Genomic DNA, 16639 nt, shown 5'->3' with positions numbered 1-16639 from the left:
GATCAGCCGATGATGTGATGCAAAGTGAATGTGTGGTACCAAGAAATATGGACAACTGGCTTCAGCTAGGAAATAAGTGAAAAAATGCTTTCAGGCTGAAAAGGTAAAAGGATTAACTACAACCATAGTTGTAATTTATCATCTTTTCTTCACAACAGAGCCGCTCCTCATAATTACTAGCAGGATTTCAGCAAATAGAAAAACAGACACCAAAACAAACCATGCCAGAATCAAAATTTAATGTAGCACAATTAGGAGGTTCCCTGGTCAGTAATTTAAACAATCTATTTAAGAAAAACTGCATCTTTTGAGAAGCCCAGGTAGCTGGAAGACTTATATTTCCCTGGTGGTAAGCTTTAATTCATTTCTAAAGCAATAAATGCTTGAAAAAGACAAGGCTGAAAGTTAATAAGCACCAGCAGCAAAATACAGCTGTTGACATTTAATGTTAACAGAGGGAGGGAAAGACTGCTCTCTTTTTTTTTTTTTTTTTTAAAGAAGAATTCAGAGGCAGAGGTCATCATGGGGACAGCACTTCCAAGTGCCCAATTCTCCCTTAATTTACACAGCTCATCAAAACTAATTCCATTCAGGACAACAGAATCAGAAGCCACCCATATGCACAAAAATATGGGTCTGCACATATCAACTTTCATTTTAAGCTTGCAGTGTAGAAAATCCAGTAATTTCTTATCTGGTAGCCACTCCCATGCGTTTCACGAGCCACATCTCACTCAGAGGTCTAAACTGTGTTGTAAGATTACACTCCTATTATCCCTTAATTCATTAGAATGGAGCACAAGTAAAAAAGGGGAATCAAGCATAAAGTTTCAGCTGTAGGTTAAAAGCAGCAATCCTGCAAGGAGCACCGTACCTTTGCACTCCAAAAGCTGTACAGCAGTATTTTATCACAGGAAACAAAAGATAGTAGCTAGAAGAACCTGAAAGGGGAATTTAGTCCTTATAAGTCATCATTTCTCTTTAGCTTTCTCAAATTTAGGCACGTAGCGCCAAGTTCATCGCCTAAACTCCTGCCCACTACAGCCAGAGAGAGGAACTTCAGGGTCAAGTAATCAGCCTGGAAATTGCAGCCTGAAGCATCATCATCTCCCCAGTAAACAGAGCTTAGACACCCACCTTAGACAAGGCACCTAACTTTTACATTGCTGAAGTTCAGCAAGGAGAATTCCAGCCTTAGGGATGGGATTTAAACTTTGCTATATTTTCTCTACAAGTAGAAAAAGACTGAAATCTCCAGAGGATTGGATTGAATTCAATCCTGACTGAAATAATTTCAGAATTAAAAGCCTATTTTTGGTGGTCTGAACCGCCGTCTGGAGTCATCAGTGTCTTCACACTGAGGAGACATGGGGCCTTATGTAGGTGTTAGTATCACCCTAAGCTTTAAAACCCATAGAACAGGTAAAATAATAATGGCAATAATAATTACAGCACTTCATTCTTATGAAAAGCTTTCCATTACTGGATCTCAACAGGGCTCTGAGGTGGTTATTAACCTCCTTTTGCCCATGGGGGAAACTGAGGCAAGCAGAGATTTGCAGCTTGCTCAAGGCTAACAAGCAGAGGAGCTCAGCTTTGCTGAAAACAACACTCCCCTCAAATTACTGAGCTATTTTTAACTGCTAAATTATTAAGTTTAAAGACAGTGTTTAGGAATGCTTTCGTGAACCATGCAAAAGCTAAAAAGGCAACACACAAAAGCACCCGAGTAATGGCAAGCCCAAGGAGACATGGCTTCTTCCAGCCTCGCTGCTGCATCTTCACTGTGAATGTAGGCACTGCTTTGCTTCAATCTCAGTACTTTATCAGAAACTGCATTTATTTTTAGAGAACAAAATACTGAGACATTTTAAAAAAATAAAAAAAAAAATCTAAGAATGCCCTCATTTACACTTGACAAATTGAAGAGATAACTACATTTACTTCGAGATGAAGCAAAACACAGAATGGACTTTAATACCTATATAAATTTTAAGATCAGATGACTGAAGTAATTTCAGTGATTGAAGTAATTGAAGATCAGTGATTGAAGTAATTTAAGATCAGTGATTGAAGTGATAAGATTTTGTGTGCCAAAAACTAGAAGATTAATCTTAAGTGACTTGCCAAAGTAGTTTTACAGTAGACACATCAGTAACTTTGATCCAAACAGAAAGGTTTCATATACAAGACTACAGGCTGAAGTGACAATCTTTTTGTTTTAGATAAACAATACAAAACTGGTATTATTTAGAACATGATCCAGAGCTGCGGTTTCGTAAAGTACGTGCAGTTCAAATGGCAAACCAGCTGAACCCTAAAACAATTCCCAAAGGGGAATGGGGGGGCAGGAGATCTGTGCTTTTTTATGTTGTTTTATCAACATGAAACACTTCATTACTATTTTTATTTATTTATTTATTCCAGGTTATAGTAGTTACATTTCAAAATTTACAGGGTTAGGCAAAGAATACATTGTAAATACAATAAGAAACAATAGTAGTATAACAACATTCTCTCTAAAATCATAAAGTGAACGAAAAGTTATCAATGAATCCACTTTTCTCACATTTTCCTTCATTTCACACAGTAAAGCTTTTGTGTTTGGTTTTTTTTAACCATAATAATAAAGTAATAAAATCAAGCTAACATGATCAAATGAGTATCTGTTCTGAAACTGAATCTTTTTTAATATATCACCTCAAAAGAGATCTGAAAAATTCAAGTCTTGCTGATCAACATTCATTCTTTCAGGCTTTTTGATGACTAGATGCAAAATACCTTGGATTTGTGTTACTGAATTATATATAAAGACATAATAAAGTCTTTTTCACCATGTATTAAGCAAAGGCACATGGAACATGGCTGTGTATTGAAAATATCAGGAAGTGGTGTGCACTTTGTATCTCATGATAGAATTTATTTTCCCTGATGCTACCTAATGATTCATTAATTATGGAAGCAGAGATATTAGCCAGATCTCTTCCCCAGTTCTACTTGCAAAAGCATTTCACAGGAGGGTTTTGGAAACCATCACACCCTATTTTTACATAGCTATGACAGTTTAAAAAAAAAAATTGTCTATGTAAATACAATTCACATTAGGAAAAGGCAGGCAAACATGCACCCCATACACACCCCTCCAGAAAACATCCCATTTTTACAAGTACAAGCTGCATCTTCCCATGGAAGGACTGATACAGCCTTGATGCAAAACTTTTGATGGTCCAGACCAACCCCCTCCTCAATCAGTCTGCAAGATTTAACAGAGCAGTTGGAATTGCTTCTAACTTAATAAGCCTATTTCCCATGTGCCTTCATTTTCCTGATCTAACACTATGAGAATAATAAAATTTGTGAGAAAGACCAGTTTCTAGCTTCCTGTTTTGCAAGGTACTGTCCATCCTTATCAATCAGCCTGAGTATTTTAGCTTCTACAGTACAAATTACACAGCGCATTTGTTCTAATGCTTTCAAATGTAACTGCAGTGGTCACAGGGCAGACCTTGACTGTTTTAAAAACATCTGCTCAACTAGCCTGATTTACACACACTCATCAGGCAAAGGCTCCCCTTGAAGTCAGCTGAAGGATTCTCTGACCAAAAACTGCAGAAAAAGTTCAATTTTTAATGAGATTAAATGCTAGCCCCATTGAAATTAGTAGAAATTTTCTACTGGTTTTAATAGGGCTAGAATTTGATTTCTTAATGCCCTTTCAATAGTTTTTTTTAAAAAAAGATTTACAGTATGTGGATATAGGAAGAGACAAAATATATTAACAAGATAAATCAGTGATAATAAATATGTTTCAATTTGTAAAAATAACGGCCAAATATAAACCTATTTCATTGAAGTTAAGATAGGTCCTCCAGTCTTAACTCTAGCAGCTCAGATAAAATAACCTAACAATCCTGCAAAAACACTAAAAGACACTGTGAACTTAAAAAAATAGAGATGTATATTTCTGCCTGAATTATTTTGTCCTAACACTGTTAAAAATAACACTGAAGAGCAGTATTTCTGAAAGGTTTAAGATTTTTCTATCTTTTTCCCATGCTCAGTTATTTTTTTGAAAAAGAAACACTGAATAAAGTTTCATTGTCTTTACCTGGATTTGGTTTATGTTGTATATTACTTTTTTTTTTTCCCTAAATAAAGCCTGAAAATTCAGATGTTTTGTTAGAAGCATGTGAAGCAAAACCCCAAACCCTCAGATAAAACAATGTGTGAAGGGTGGAATTTCCTATAGACCTTCCTTACCAGACCCCACTCAAGGGAGGGAAGCAGCATAAATGCCTGGGAAAGAACCTGCAGCCAAGCCTGCAAAAACACTGCACACTTAAAGCCCCTGGACTTCCAAGGACATATGGTCCAATTTTAGGAGCAGATCCTCTAATTTTTCATTTACTGAACTGCCAGTTTGACATTTAGTGACACTTAAATTGACCCTTTATATAATGACTTATTTCTTTTGCGCTTGCAAAAAAATGGTAAAAAAGTAGCCGTTTTTCACCTGCTACTAAATCCTGACTCTGCAGTCATACAGGTGTTCAATTACTCTCGTGCAAACAGCTGCCACATTGAAAACCTATAATTTAATATTGAAAATGGCAATATAGAAACTTGAATAAGCCAGTTGCGTTTAAATCGGCACCATCTTCCCTGGAATTACACCAGTCTATCCCCTGGAATTACCTGTAATTCCCTGGAATTACATCAGCCTATCTGACTTGATGCATTTACTCTTTCAAGACCGTAAAATAAATAAAATTCTTTAAAGAAACTAGAATGTTTCTCTACTCCATTCTGAAGTATAAAACCTAGGGCAATTAGAGAAACTCTTAAATTATCATCTGCAATGCTCCACGTCTGTGCAAAACTCCGACCGATTTCTCCTCTACTTGTTAAATTCAGTGGTTTTGAAGAATTTGCTGAGATGTGAGCATAAACATACATTCAAAATGTAACTCTGGGTTGGAAAGTAGAAGAGTTGCCTTCTGATAATCTTAAAATAGTCTTAAGGCCAGACTGCTTTAATGAAATACGGAATGCAATTTATGTTAAAATTTCAGCTGAAGAAATTTTAACTCCCTGAAAGTTTCTAGTCAAAGCCCTTTGAACATAAGAGCTTATAATGGAAACCATGACAAAATTAACTGCAGCCATATCATACAGCAAAAATATTTCCAGGAGAAAAAAAAACCCCACAAACTGAAATTATATATTAGGAATCTGTTTCCTCAAAGAGATGCCAAAGGCTGCATTTAAAATACAGTCTCATCACTAGCATTGGTATCTGAAAGTTGGTTTATTTAGTGCTCTGCATCTTTCAAATTCACAATACAAAGCAAGAAGAGAGATGCTCCTATTTAACTGCACAGCCTGCCAAATCCTTCATCAGGCAGGTTATACTGCACCTGAACAGAAACGTGGGGTTCCCCTCTCAGTTCCTAGAAGGAGAAACATCCTTCTTCACATGGAAAACAAGCTAATGGACCAGATATTCAACTGCATAAATCAACGCACACTTTTCATTTCAAAGGAGCTGATTTATGACAGCTGAAGTTCTGACTCCAGTTCTGAGGCAAGTGAAAAGAGCAACCAAACAAAATAGTATTTACCATTTACAAAACCATTTACAACCGTCGGTCTTGCACAGGTATTCTTAACACTAGGTAGCTTTTGTGGGGAAATTAAGTTAAAATTGTACCAAATATGAAGTATTCCTTCAGTCTTCTGGGTGCCTTGGAACAATTTTATCGTAGAAAGTACAGCTTTAAAGTCTGTATCCTCAACTGCTGTAATCCTCTGCTTGTTCTTTCACATAGCTATTTGCGTTGAAAACATCAATTAACATAAATGGATAAAAATGTTTGACAGATCTTCATTTTTGCCTACAGTAACCAAATCAAATTTTTTATCTATTAATATGCTGGATGATTTCAACGTATGTTTGTTGGTTTTTTTAAAGATTACCTAACCAAGACATTGAAAGTTGGCAAAATTTCACTGGCTACATCCCTACTAAAGTTATCATCCATTTATGAGATCAGTACATTAAAGTCTGTTTCAGTCTGACAGATAAGTAAGTTCAACTGATCCCCTTACACAATTTGTTTTGAAATACCTAATTGCTCCATATACACTATTTTATAAAAAAAAGTTAAGGGCATGCTTACAGACATACTGAGTTAAGTGACTCTTACACATTCAAAGAAACCAGTCACTGCAAAAAGCTGCTTCTGCATGCACAGGAAGACTTGTAAAGTTGTCATGCTTTAAAATATGCTGCTCTTATCATCATCATAAAGGTATATATATATATAAAATCTATGAACACCAGAAGGATCGGAATTTTTTTTTTAAATATCAGCAAATAATCTTCCCCAAAGGATCTTAAAGACGAGGACAAGTTTATTAAATTGCAATCAAACATAGACTAACTTGTTTAACTTTTACCTATAGTTAAGTTAAAAATGCACACAATGTCAGACAAGGGAGTTTTCTTACAAGTTCATATCAAAATCTTTGTATCAAAATTATGCATGAAGGTGATCTGTAAAGAATTTATTCCAGTACTTAAAAATTATCCCCTGCATAGTCTTTCAAACAGTTACTCTGAAAATAACACAGCTCTCTAACCTAATTTTTTTTTAAATGAAGGCATCATATACTTAAAAAAAAAAAGTAAGTCTGGGCCAAGAATAATGTTAAAACACCAGTGTTAGTATCATGCTGGTAACAAAAAGTAGTTCTTGAGTTTCTGTTACACATTTGATTTAAATCCCCATATAAGTTGATGGAAAAACTCCCGCTGACTTCAGGGAGAAAAAAAAACCCCAGACCTACAGAAGATACACTGGTTACTTCCAACAGGAAGAAAAGGAATTACACTAAATTATAAAAAAACAGTGACTGTGGTTTAAAAAGCAAAATAACAGAGCTAAAGGAGAACTACAGTGTTCTCTCTACTTAAATTATGTCTATGCAAAGACTTTCAATTTCCATTATTAAAATTTTGATTTAATTTGCATTAGAAACTTTAAGCAACTTCTAACTCATGATAAATACACATTTTTGGTAGCTACAGAGAAGTTACTTCACATGAAGAAAGGCCTTAATGGAGAGGTGACCAAAAAATCCCTGTGTGTAGTGATAATAAATAGAGATTTCTAATATATAGTTTAAATTAATCCTATTTTAAACATCACAGTTTCAAGCCTGCCTATTCAGGATAACTATCAGTATAAAAAAATTCCACACAATAGCAAGTTATTGTATTATTTAAATGGAACTAATGGTCTGGCATTCCCCATCATAAGTAGATAATGATTTCAGTGGCATTCAAACGTGGTTCAGAAGAAGCTCTTGCTGTCTGACCCAGACCAGCAACCCGTACCTTCAGACCACCACAGCGTTTACTAATCTGACTGTCAAGCCTTTGAATTCCTCTGCCAAGGCTCAATCCATCCACTGACGGCTGCTTATCTTAGGACTGACACGACTATTTTATTCCAGCGTGAAGGATGCAGTTTGATTGTATATACAGAAGGAAGCAGCAGTGCTTTGTGTGCCCAGGTCATGCATGCACACGCAGTTGGGTGTGATTCATCTCGCCTAACTTTAGCCAAAAGTTACCTATTCTAAACTGTTTATTAAGGGAGGTTTAGGCAACTAATGGAAGACAAAGACACTGCCAGGAGGAATCCTCTGTAGGTGTTTCTCTGTTCCCACTGACTCAGGAGATCCCCAGAACAGCAAACCTAAAATTAGAGGAGATGATTTCCACCCAAGCCAAACACATATATATATATAAAAAAATATGTATACATGTGTGTATTTGTGCACACAGTATAAGACAGCTGCTTCCATAAATATGCCCTGTGCAACACAGCAGTGACATTAATAAAAACTCTGGACAGAAAATGAACTACTAAATGGGAGACAAAAAAATAATCCGTTGTGCACATTTGTTATGTATAGCTAAATCTTTAAGGTAAGCTTACTTATTACTTCTGCCTAAAAAGGAAGAAGAAAAAACTCATGTGTGACATGGTCAAGTCGCAAAACTTGGGACTAAACAGACAGTTAAGGAAATGTTATGGGTCTGTATCTAGTCCGGTTCCCTAGGGTACTTTACATCTTTAAATATAAAACTTATTTCCTTATATAAATATTTTAACATGCAAAAAGAGCATTTGGATGAACACTCTGAATGCTCCTATTGTAGCAAACACAGCTCTACTGATTTTGGGGTACCTAAGGAAGAATTCTGAGTTATATTTTCCCAAGTTTGGTAATGAAAGCTTAGGGCAGTTTCCCCCTGCACACCTTTAAAGGTGTTGATATGCGTGTGCTGGCACATGCATGTGGGTACGCTGTGTGGTTTTTTAAACTACGTATATATTCTCTATAAATTAAAAAAAAAATAACATGGTAATAAAACCTAAGAGAGGAAAACAAAACAAACATATACGAAGAGAAAAGCAAACCTTGTTTTTAGCATAATCCAAAGTAACATCAAGATTGCAAAGACCGGATTTAAGTTTATGATTGATTCAGATCAGGCTCTGCAATATTCCCATTCTCTGGAAAGATAGGTGGAAAATTGTTATTAAAAGTCACTGGAAACTCTAGTGTAGCATCGACATTTTGATAGCCCATGTAAGAATTAAACGACTGCTGTGGAAGTACTTGGCTATCAGGCATCTGTATGAAAGCCCCTGACTGTGTGGTTGGGGGGATTCTTTGGCCAACTAGTTGAATTTTAGGTTCCCTGGGCTCCAGTTGTTGCTTGCTTTCTTCATCCGTGTCAAGACGGGTTAGCTTTTCTATCCACATGCGAAATTTCTCCTCTGTCTGCCTCTGCATCTCGGCAAAGCAGTTCATGGCCTCTTCCAGGACATTGCCTATGCAGTTCCTATCCCACACGGTGCCCCTGTCAAGCAATCCTGGAATTTCCCTGGTCGCTCCTCCAGATCCCCCAGCACGACTGAAGCCAGCTTTAAAGACATTGAGGCCATTTGATAAGACATCATTAAGTAAAAACATAATATTGTTTATTAAGGCATGTTAACTCAGGAAAACAACTTTTCTAATTGTGTCCCTTGGATATGACAACGGGGGAGGAATTAGCAAATAGTAACCAACAGCATTACCGTCAAAAAACACCCGTTTTACACTCACTGAGGTTATAATAGAAATTTTGGCTTCAAAATTATTTTTATTCTAGAATTCTCAGACAATTCTGTCACAAAGGTCTTTTTTAAATAAATAAACAAAATTAGTCCAATTCCCTTGCAGTTTGTTTTGAACTTGACTGAAAGTGTCAAAAATATTATACAATAACATGTTTAGTTCTGTTAATCTGCAATCCAAAATATTATTAACTGATAAACCTGAAAAATTATGCGTATTTTACTTACATACTTGAACCCTTTTATAATGGACTGTTAAACACAGACAAAATTTTACACAAGGTTAACAGAGGGAAAGGCTGATATAGTGATTCCAGCATCTAAAGTGGCCAAGCCCAAAGCTCTTAGTCTAATTCTGGAAAACATGCTAAACACCAATAAAAAGAATACACAACACAAACACACAAACGTGAAAAGATATGCGAATGCTATGCTACTACATGAGGTGAAAGCAACCTCTGTTAGGTCTGATGGACACAGCTACATCACAGGCTAATCCACATGACAGGTAGGAGTGATCGACCTCACACCAACTAGAGGCCTGCCCTCCATCACATGAGCCGCCGGCTGAGCAGCATTTCAGGCATTAATTCTAGCCAAGGCAGAAAACAGACAGGATGCAGTTGGAAGGAAATTGTCCTCCTGTCCATCAAAAACATGGCGAAAATGACTTTGGGATTATCAGGAAGAACTTTAGCAGTGAGAAGGCCATCCTCGTTACCTTACTCTACATACCAATAAGAAAAGGCAGTGTTTTTTAAGTTTAGAGTTCACCCAGGAATCCTGTAGGAAGCAGTGAAACCCCAAGAAAACAAGGCTCTGTACCTGTTTTGAGGAATAATAAACAATGTGTGCATGCCCCCCCAACTCACAAACCTTACCTACGGTAATTCCAAAACAAGACAAGCATCACACTAAACTACACAAAGCAGCTACAGAACCTGACAATTTAATGTGTATCCCACAAAACTTGTGGGATGCTCTAGCTTAAGAATAATAGAAAATATCCTAAGAATGAGCGAAATCATTGCACAACTTAAGCAAATTTTTACTAATAAAAACATAAGGCACTAAATCCTTATTGGGATTTCATTCTGTACATGAAATTACAGTAGTACTTAAGCAATACATTGTTTTTAGGAGCTATTTAAATGAGGTATACATAAGTCCTTCAGTAACAGCTAAGCAAAACCTAAGATTATTCTCTTATTTCCGAGCAGTAGCAATGCTACCCAGTGGGGGCCAAAAACCTATTAAAAACCCTACTTTTTAAGTCCTCTCTCCCATCTGTTTACCTATCAGACAAGCTGGAAATTGAGCATTCGGGTCCTCTGCTCAAAAATAAATTACTTCATAGCAACTAATTTGCATCCCTCCAACCGCATTTTAACTAAAAGTAATTAAGTAAAATGGTAACTTTCTCCTAAAATGTAGTTCCTTTTGTATATTCAATGTCTTTTTCCTCCCTGAAAAAAACACTCCTTCTGTTCATATGCTCCTAGTGCTGATCATCCAATACGATTCTGTTTATTCATCTTTAGTCAGGGATCTTATCCCAAGGTCACATAACTGAACAGCAGTCTTTCTGACTTCCACAGGCTTACGATCAGACACTTTTAAGTAACGTTGAGTAAGTTTTAATTGTAATTTAAATAAAAACTATTGATGGCGATTTGGAGACAATCTAGCTGGGCTTTTAAAGTTACGAATGAACTAGCATTGTCAAAGTTGACAACATGGTATTGCAAATTGAAGTATGTATTACCCTGCAATACTATTTTTAAAAGGCATCATTCATAGTATATTTACAATTTACAGTAGCAGCAAATCAACGTGTCAAATGCTTCCCTTGCAGTTCTTGTAACAAGCCGTAGCCAATCTTTTCTTTACTGGTGGCCTTCAGTTTAAAATAAAAAAATCTAAAAACGCACTTTTATTATAATAAAATTGCTAGCATTTATCTAAGTGGTTCTTTTGCTATCTGCAAACTTACAGCTCTATAGTTTTTGAAGTTACACTAAGTTAAAAAGCAAAGAAATCTGCAATCACAAAGGGGTCAGAATCCAAGACTTGTATCTTATTTTCAAGACAATACCTCCCGCAGAAAAGCACCTAAGAAATTCCCCAATGCTGTCTCTTTATGGGATCTATTAAGTACTATCCAAATAATGACCAAATCCAAAGTTATTTACTTTAGGAAATTTGACAACCTAACAATTTAAGAAGATACGCCACATCTTCCTTCTAATTAGCAACAGCGGATTCCTCTGTGGCGTTATGCTACCCAACATTTCCAGATGAGTATCTTACTGCAAATCACTCTTAACAGGTTTTTTTTTCCCTGTTCGTAAATGATCGTCATTCTGAGTTACTTCAACCAAATCCATCCCTTGCAAGATGCTTCATCTGAGGTCTACGGACAATTCTTAGGAGGAAGTAACGTGGCTGAGAGTCCCTTACACACACTGTGCTCCTCTCTTGGGATTTCTGTATACTCAAACTTTTTAACAGATTTTTTTTGAAAGCCTAAAGCATTACTCACTCCTATTTCAATTCCAATTCTTTTGAGTTGTAGAAAGCATAATGGTGGTGAAATGCCAATATTGTCATATTATATCTGAATTTTTAAAAACCCCTTCCTTCTCCCAAAGAAAGTGTTTACACAGAAACAAATATTGATTCCCAGACTTGCTCTCATGCCAATTTCATTCAGAGTTAATTTGCGCATTCAAATTTGAAATTGTACAAAGGAAAAGCTTTCAACAGCAGCAGGTCTAGCAGAACCTATTTCAGGACTCAAAGATCATCCTCTTACACCATGGATGCTATCTGGTGTTTAAGAATGGTAAAATCCTAAATGCCAACAGAGAAGCTCAATCATTAAAAGATAAGAAATTGTTCCTCATCTGCAATAATTCAAAAATCATGGCATTCCCTGAATTAAAGAGCCCAAGATCATGACTGCTAAGGTCAGTAAAAAGATTCTCAGTAGCACCCATGAAATTTAGATTGAATCTGTACTTTCAGGTGTAAATTAACACCATATAATGCGTTCAGAATAACATATATTGTGCTTAGCTCCTGCTGAGCTCACAATAGTTTTATTGAAGTATCACCAGTAAGATCTCAACTCTTTACTTTTCAATCTTTCTTGAGAAGAACAAGCCTGCCAGTATTTTAATCCACGGTACATTTGAATTCAGCAGAGAACTGGCTCTCTACTGCACAACTGCTTGGTTCATAACTTCATGGCATTATTATGCATTTCACTGAACACTTCCCTTACCTTACTCATTTAGCCAAACATATTTCAGAGCCAGTGATGTGGATGGCTTGAAAAAAATAACTGCACTATTAAAATGGAAGAGGTTTAGTCAAACATAAAAGACTACTGTATTCTCAAATGTGGCACTTTAATTACTCAGACCACAGAAGCGAACTGTCTTCTGTAACGCTACCTGTGTCAATGGAAGGTTAAGAGCCAGAGTATGTATATATAACCTTTGTACATGAAAGCCACATTAACTGTCACTAAAAATTTTAGAGCATCTCTGTTGGCAAAGTTATTTTTCAGACAACAGACGCGTGAAAAATCAGTCCAAATAACAAGCTATGTTGAGACAGTAATCCACACTACACCTGAAGTGTCCAAATACAGGAAGACTAAGGGGAACACACGCTACCTATAAAGCTCTTCTGCATCAATGTGTACAGACTTTTTTCAAAAGTAAAGGCAAAAGTTTTTTCACGCTTACATCCTTCTGACAGGTGCACGGTAGTTTCTTGACACTCAAGTGTCAAGTTAAACCTCTTAGCTTTTGACTGTGTGCACAGGACACTCATGGCCTGAATTTCCAGTAATGCTTTTTGATACCCTGTATTATTTTCTAACTACATGTTCATTCCCTATATTTTGAGGATATTCACAGTGTAATGCTAAGTGCACTAAAATGGCTTTCTAGTCAAAAAAAAAAAAAAAAAAATAAAGTGAAGCACTTTGCCAGTTCCAAGAAGAGGGACCGCAGATGGCATGTGAACCTACCACTGCGACAGAGAGCTGGGAGTCCTACTCAGACTCACAGCTCCATCGCATCTGTTAAGACCACAACGTTTCATTAACCCACAAGGAGCACAGGATGCATTTTTGGCCAGCTTTGTCCTTATCTCTATAGAGAGTATTTTTCTCTTGTACTTGGAGACTGCTCCCCACAAACTAAAGTCATTTCTATTTAAAGGAAAACCACAATGTGGCAGGTACACGTTGTACCTAATTCCAAAAGGACAGCTCACAAGTTTTAATGTCTTAAATGTAATTTAGAATCAAGCAGATGATAGGGGCTATGAAATAAGAATAAAGGTCATTGTTCCTCAAGATGGTTTTTGCACTCCCACATCTTGCATCACAGGTAAAACTGGGCCCTGGTGTAATCATGACTACATCATCAAGTTTTTTTGTGCACTGCAATGGGAACTTTTCACTGCAATTACCTCACAGTTAAGACTGAGAGCTCAAATACAGAAGAGTCTAGTGACACAGAAAAAGTACCCTAGCGTGGTTTCAGGTCTCTGCAGTGGAAGTCAGAAATCTAAGCAGATCTGAAAATAATACCATGTGGTGGCTTTCTGGGTCACAAGGTACTTTTATGACTTAAAAAAAGAATATAACCTGGGGGATTTATTATGTGTGTTCTGGGTTTTTTGGGGGGTGGGAAGGAACCTGTCCCAAAACTGAATGAAATAGTCTTCTTTGACAGGCTTTAAATAAGGCTTTAATTGCCCATCAAAATGTAAATATAGTAAATAAAAAGGCTATGAAAGCTAGAAGTCTGACTACTAAATTGGTAAAAATAATTTTAGATCTCTATTAAAAGTTTACTACACAAGAATTATAGGAGGACTATGCCTCTCCCAGACTTTCTAATAATAAACATGAACCTCCTTTGTGCAACCTGCTTCCTAGCAGTATGTGGGAAAAATGCCAGTTCTCATGGTGACAGAATCACTCACCATAATCAAGTAAATTAAAACACAGTTGTTTGTAAAATCTGTTGCAAATATTTTAATTAATTCATCTAGCAAACATCAGTTAAGCAACTTAAAACTAATTATTGCAGTTTTCCTTTAAATATTCTTGTCCTATGTAAGCTGATATTTATCTCCAAAAAAACCAAACTTCTAGCACAAGAGGCAAAAAGGCATGTAACCCAGTAATAATTGGCAAGCCAAAAAGTTTATTTTTATGTGATTTTATTTTTGATTGCCATATGATGATTGCCATATGATGATGGTTCTATGGTATAATATGCTGCAAGAATAATTCACACAAAATCCTGTCCACGGCACTTGGGCTAATAAAATAACAAAGGCTCAGCAGACAAGAAACTTAAGAATTCATCTTTCTTTTGCTCATAAAATCACGAGAAGGCCCCTATAATTTGCTACCTCCAATCTTAACACAGATGTGTCAGAAAATGAGAAGTATAGAAATTATAGATCCTCATGACATAGGAAATGGTAACAGCTTTGTCTAAAAAGTTGGAAATTTAGGTGTGGCTATAGCTTAGGCACCTGCGTAAACAAATTCATATTTATGTCCTAAAATAGGTGACCAGCTGCAATCTGCAAGAATTTACAATAAGGCTAGGTAGGTTTGTCATGCACTGAAACATAGAGCTGAAAGCACAGCCTAAGTGCAGTAATGAACATGGCCCTACTGTAACACAGGCAAGAGGTATGCCATGTTATTTCCAACACAGCTGCCAAGCTGTGGTCTTAACATATTAAAGCAAAGCTGGCCAGTTAAGAATGTATTTAATAGATTATCACCATCTAATGGGATTTGACAGCACTGATAGGAGTTCGTGTAGGCTTACAAAGGAAAAGATCTGAAAATTCCAGAATTCAAAGACAGTCCTTCCTCCAATTTACCATTCCTATACTTTGTTGGCGTGCAAAAGTGCACTGAAACCTCAGAACAGATTTTAAAATTTGCCCATGTCTTGTTAATATACTGCAGTCTTCAAATTTACAGAGCTGCAGTTCTCCTGGGTTTTCTCAAGTGTCACTCATCTAATTTAGCATGACAGCTGAGAAACGATGTCAGATGCGTTACAGTTCAGTTTAAAAAACATCCTCTACCTGGTATCTCTGCAGTGATTGTCTTGCTGCTCCCTGAAACCTCTTCATCATCATCTGATGAACTCGTGCTCGAGTCACACGTCAGGTCACTATCACTGGTACTGCTGTCCTGCAGCAGGTTGTACTTCTTGCGAGCAGCTGCCTCCCGTTTCTGTCTTAAGAGCCGGATTCTTTCTTTGTGCTTTTGGCTTCGATGACCTTTTACCTTGGTAACTCGACCATTCTGCTTATCACTAGACTGTCGGTTTTTCTTGGCAGCCATTGTTGAAGTTTCACTTTCGGACCTGGATCGCCTGGATTTCCTCCCAACTGCAGCCCCAGACACCGCAGAAGGGTCTCCCTCTACAGCAGCTTCAGCCTGACAGGGCTCATTCTCTTCTGTGGAAGACAATGTATCTGAGTCAGCCAAATGCCCACTGGAAGAAGGGGAAAGCATGCAATGATTAGAAGAGTCACTCTCGTAAACTCGACCACCCGTTGGCTTATCGCTCTCTGTAGATGCTAGCTGAGACTCCGAAGAGTCTCGCCTCAGTTCCATCAGTAAGCAAGGCATTGAAGAGAGCACCGCAGAGTCTGCTGCAGCGGGCACGCTGTCCTTCTGAGTTTGTGTCTCGAGTTCTATAGGTCCGTCTTCATCAGGAGCAGTCTCTTGCTTTTCAGAAGTCTTTGTCGGAACTTCTGAATCAACAAGTTCTTCTGCTTTTCCCACCGCCTCCATCTTCATTTCAGAACACTGAGGTCCTCCTGGTCTCAAAGCATGGAGCACGCCGTCAGGAAGACTGGCTGAACTAGATACAGACTTCAGCAATACAGCAGCCTGCACAAGAACAGAACAGCAAGAATAATTTACCCACGTAACTCACTCGATCCTGCTCTTCACAGCACTCCCTAAACAACTCATTGCTTCCAATTACAGTGTGGTTCAGTATTGTATTGGTTTTCTTTGTTTACTTCTTCCTAGAGAACCCATCCTGTTACACCAAACTTTTTTCCTTTTGCACACCCGTGAAAGATGGTACTGAAATCACATTAAATGTGATTCACCTCACGAGAATAATCAAAACTGACCAGAAAATAATAAAAATATTTCTAAACTCTTACTTTACAAAATTCAAATCACTATATTATATGCAATGTATGCTAAACTTCTTTATCTGGAAGTTTAAATGTATTTTAATGAAGAATTTTAGCCCTTGTGAATACTGCCAGCCTGAAAATTCCCAGACTTGGTAGTCATCTACCTGGACAGACCAGAATATAGTTCAGTTTCCATATCGATGGGAAATCTACTTTCAGTTGAACAG

The 16639-nt window shown here is 37.1% G+C and overlaps 1 protein-coding gene across 3 annotated transcripts in view; it reads right to left on the bottom strand.

Moving 5' to 3' along the window:
- The window catches only part of ARK2N (arkadia (RNF111) N-terminal like PKA signaling regulator 2N), a 47244-nt gene that overhangs the window by 15325 nt on the left and 15280 nt on the right, over positions 1–16639 (bottom strand). For all 3 annotated transcript variants that reach the window (XM_074811740.1, XM_074811738.1, XM_074811739.1), the window contains one exon: positions 15336–16152. In XM_074811740.1, coding sequence (XP_074667841.1) covers positions 15336–16059 — 724 coding nt within the window. In that variant the 5' untranslated portion in view covers positions 16060–16152. The remainder of the gene's footprint in view (positions 1–15335; positions 16153–16639) is intronic.

The sequence above is a fragment of the Strix aluco genome, chromosome Z (genome assembly GCF_031877795.1).
Source record: "Strix aluco isolate bStrAlu1 chromosome Z, bStrAlu1.hap1, whole genome shotgun sequence".
Classification (NCBI taxonomy): domain Eukaryota; kingdom Metazoa; phylum Chordata; class Aves; order Strigiformes; family Strigidae; genus Strix; species Strix aluco.
The sequence above is the reverse complement of the archived record's forward strand: the minus strand, read 5'-3'. Positions and strand labels throughout refer to the sequence as shown.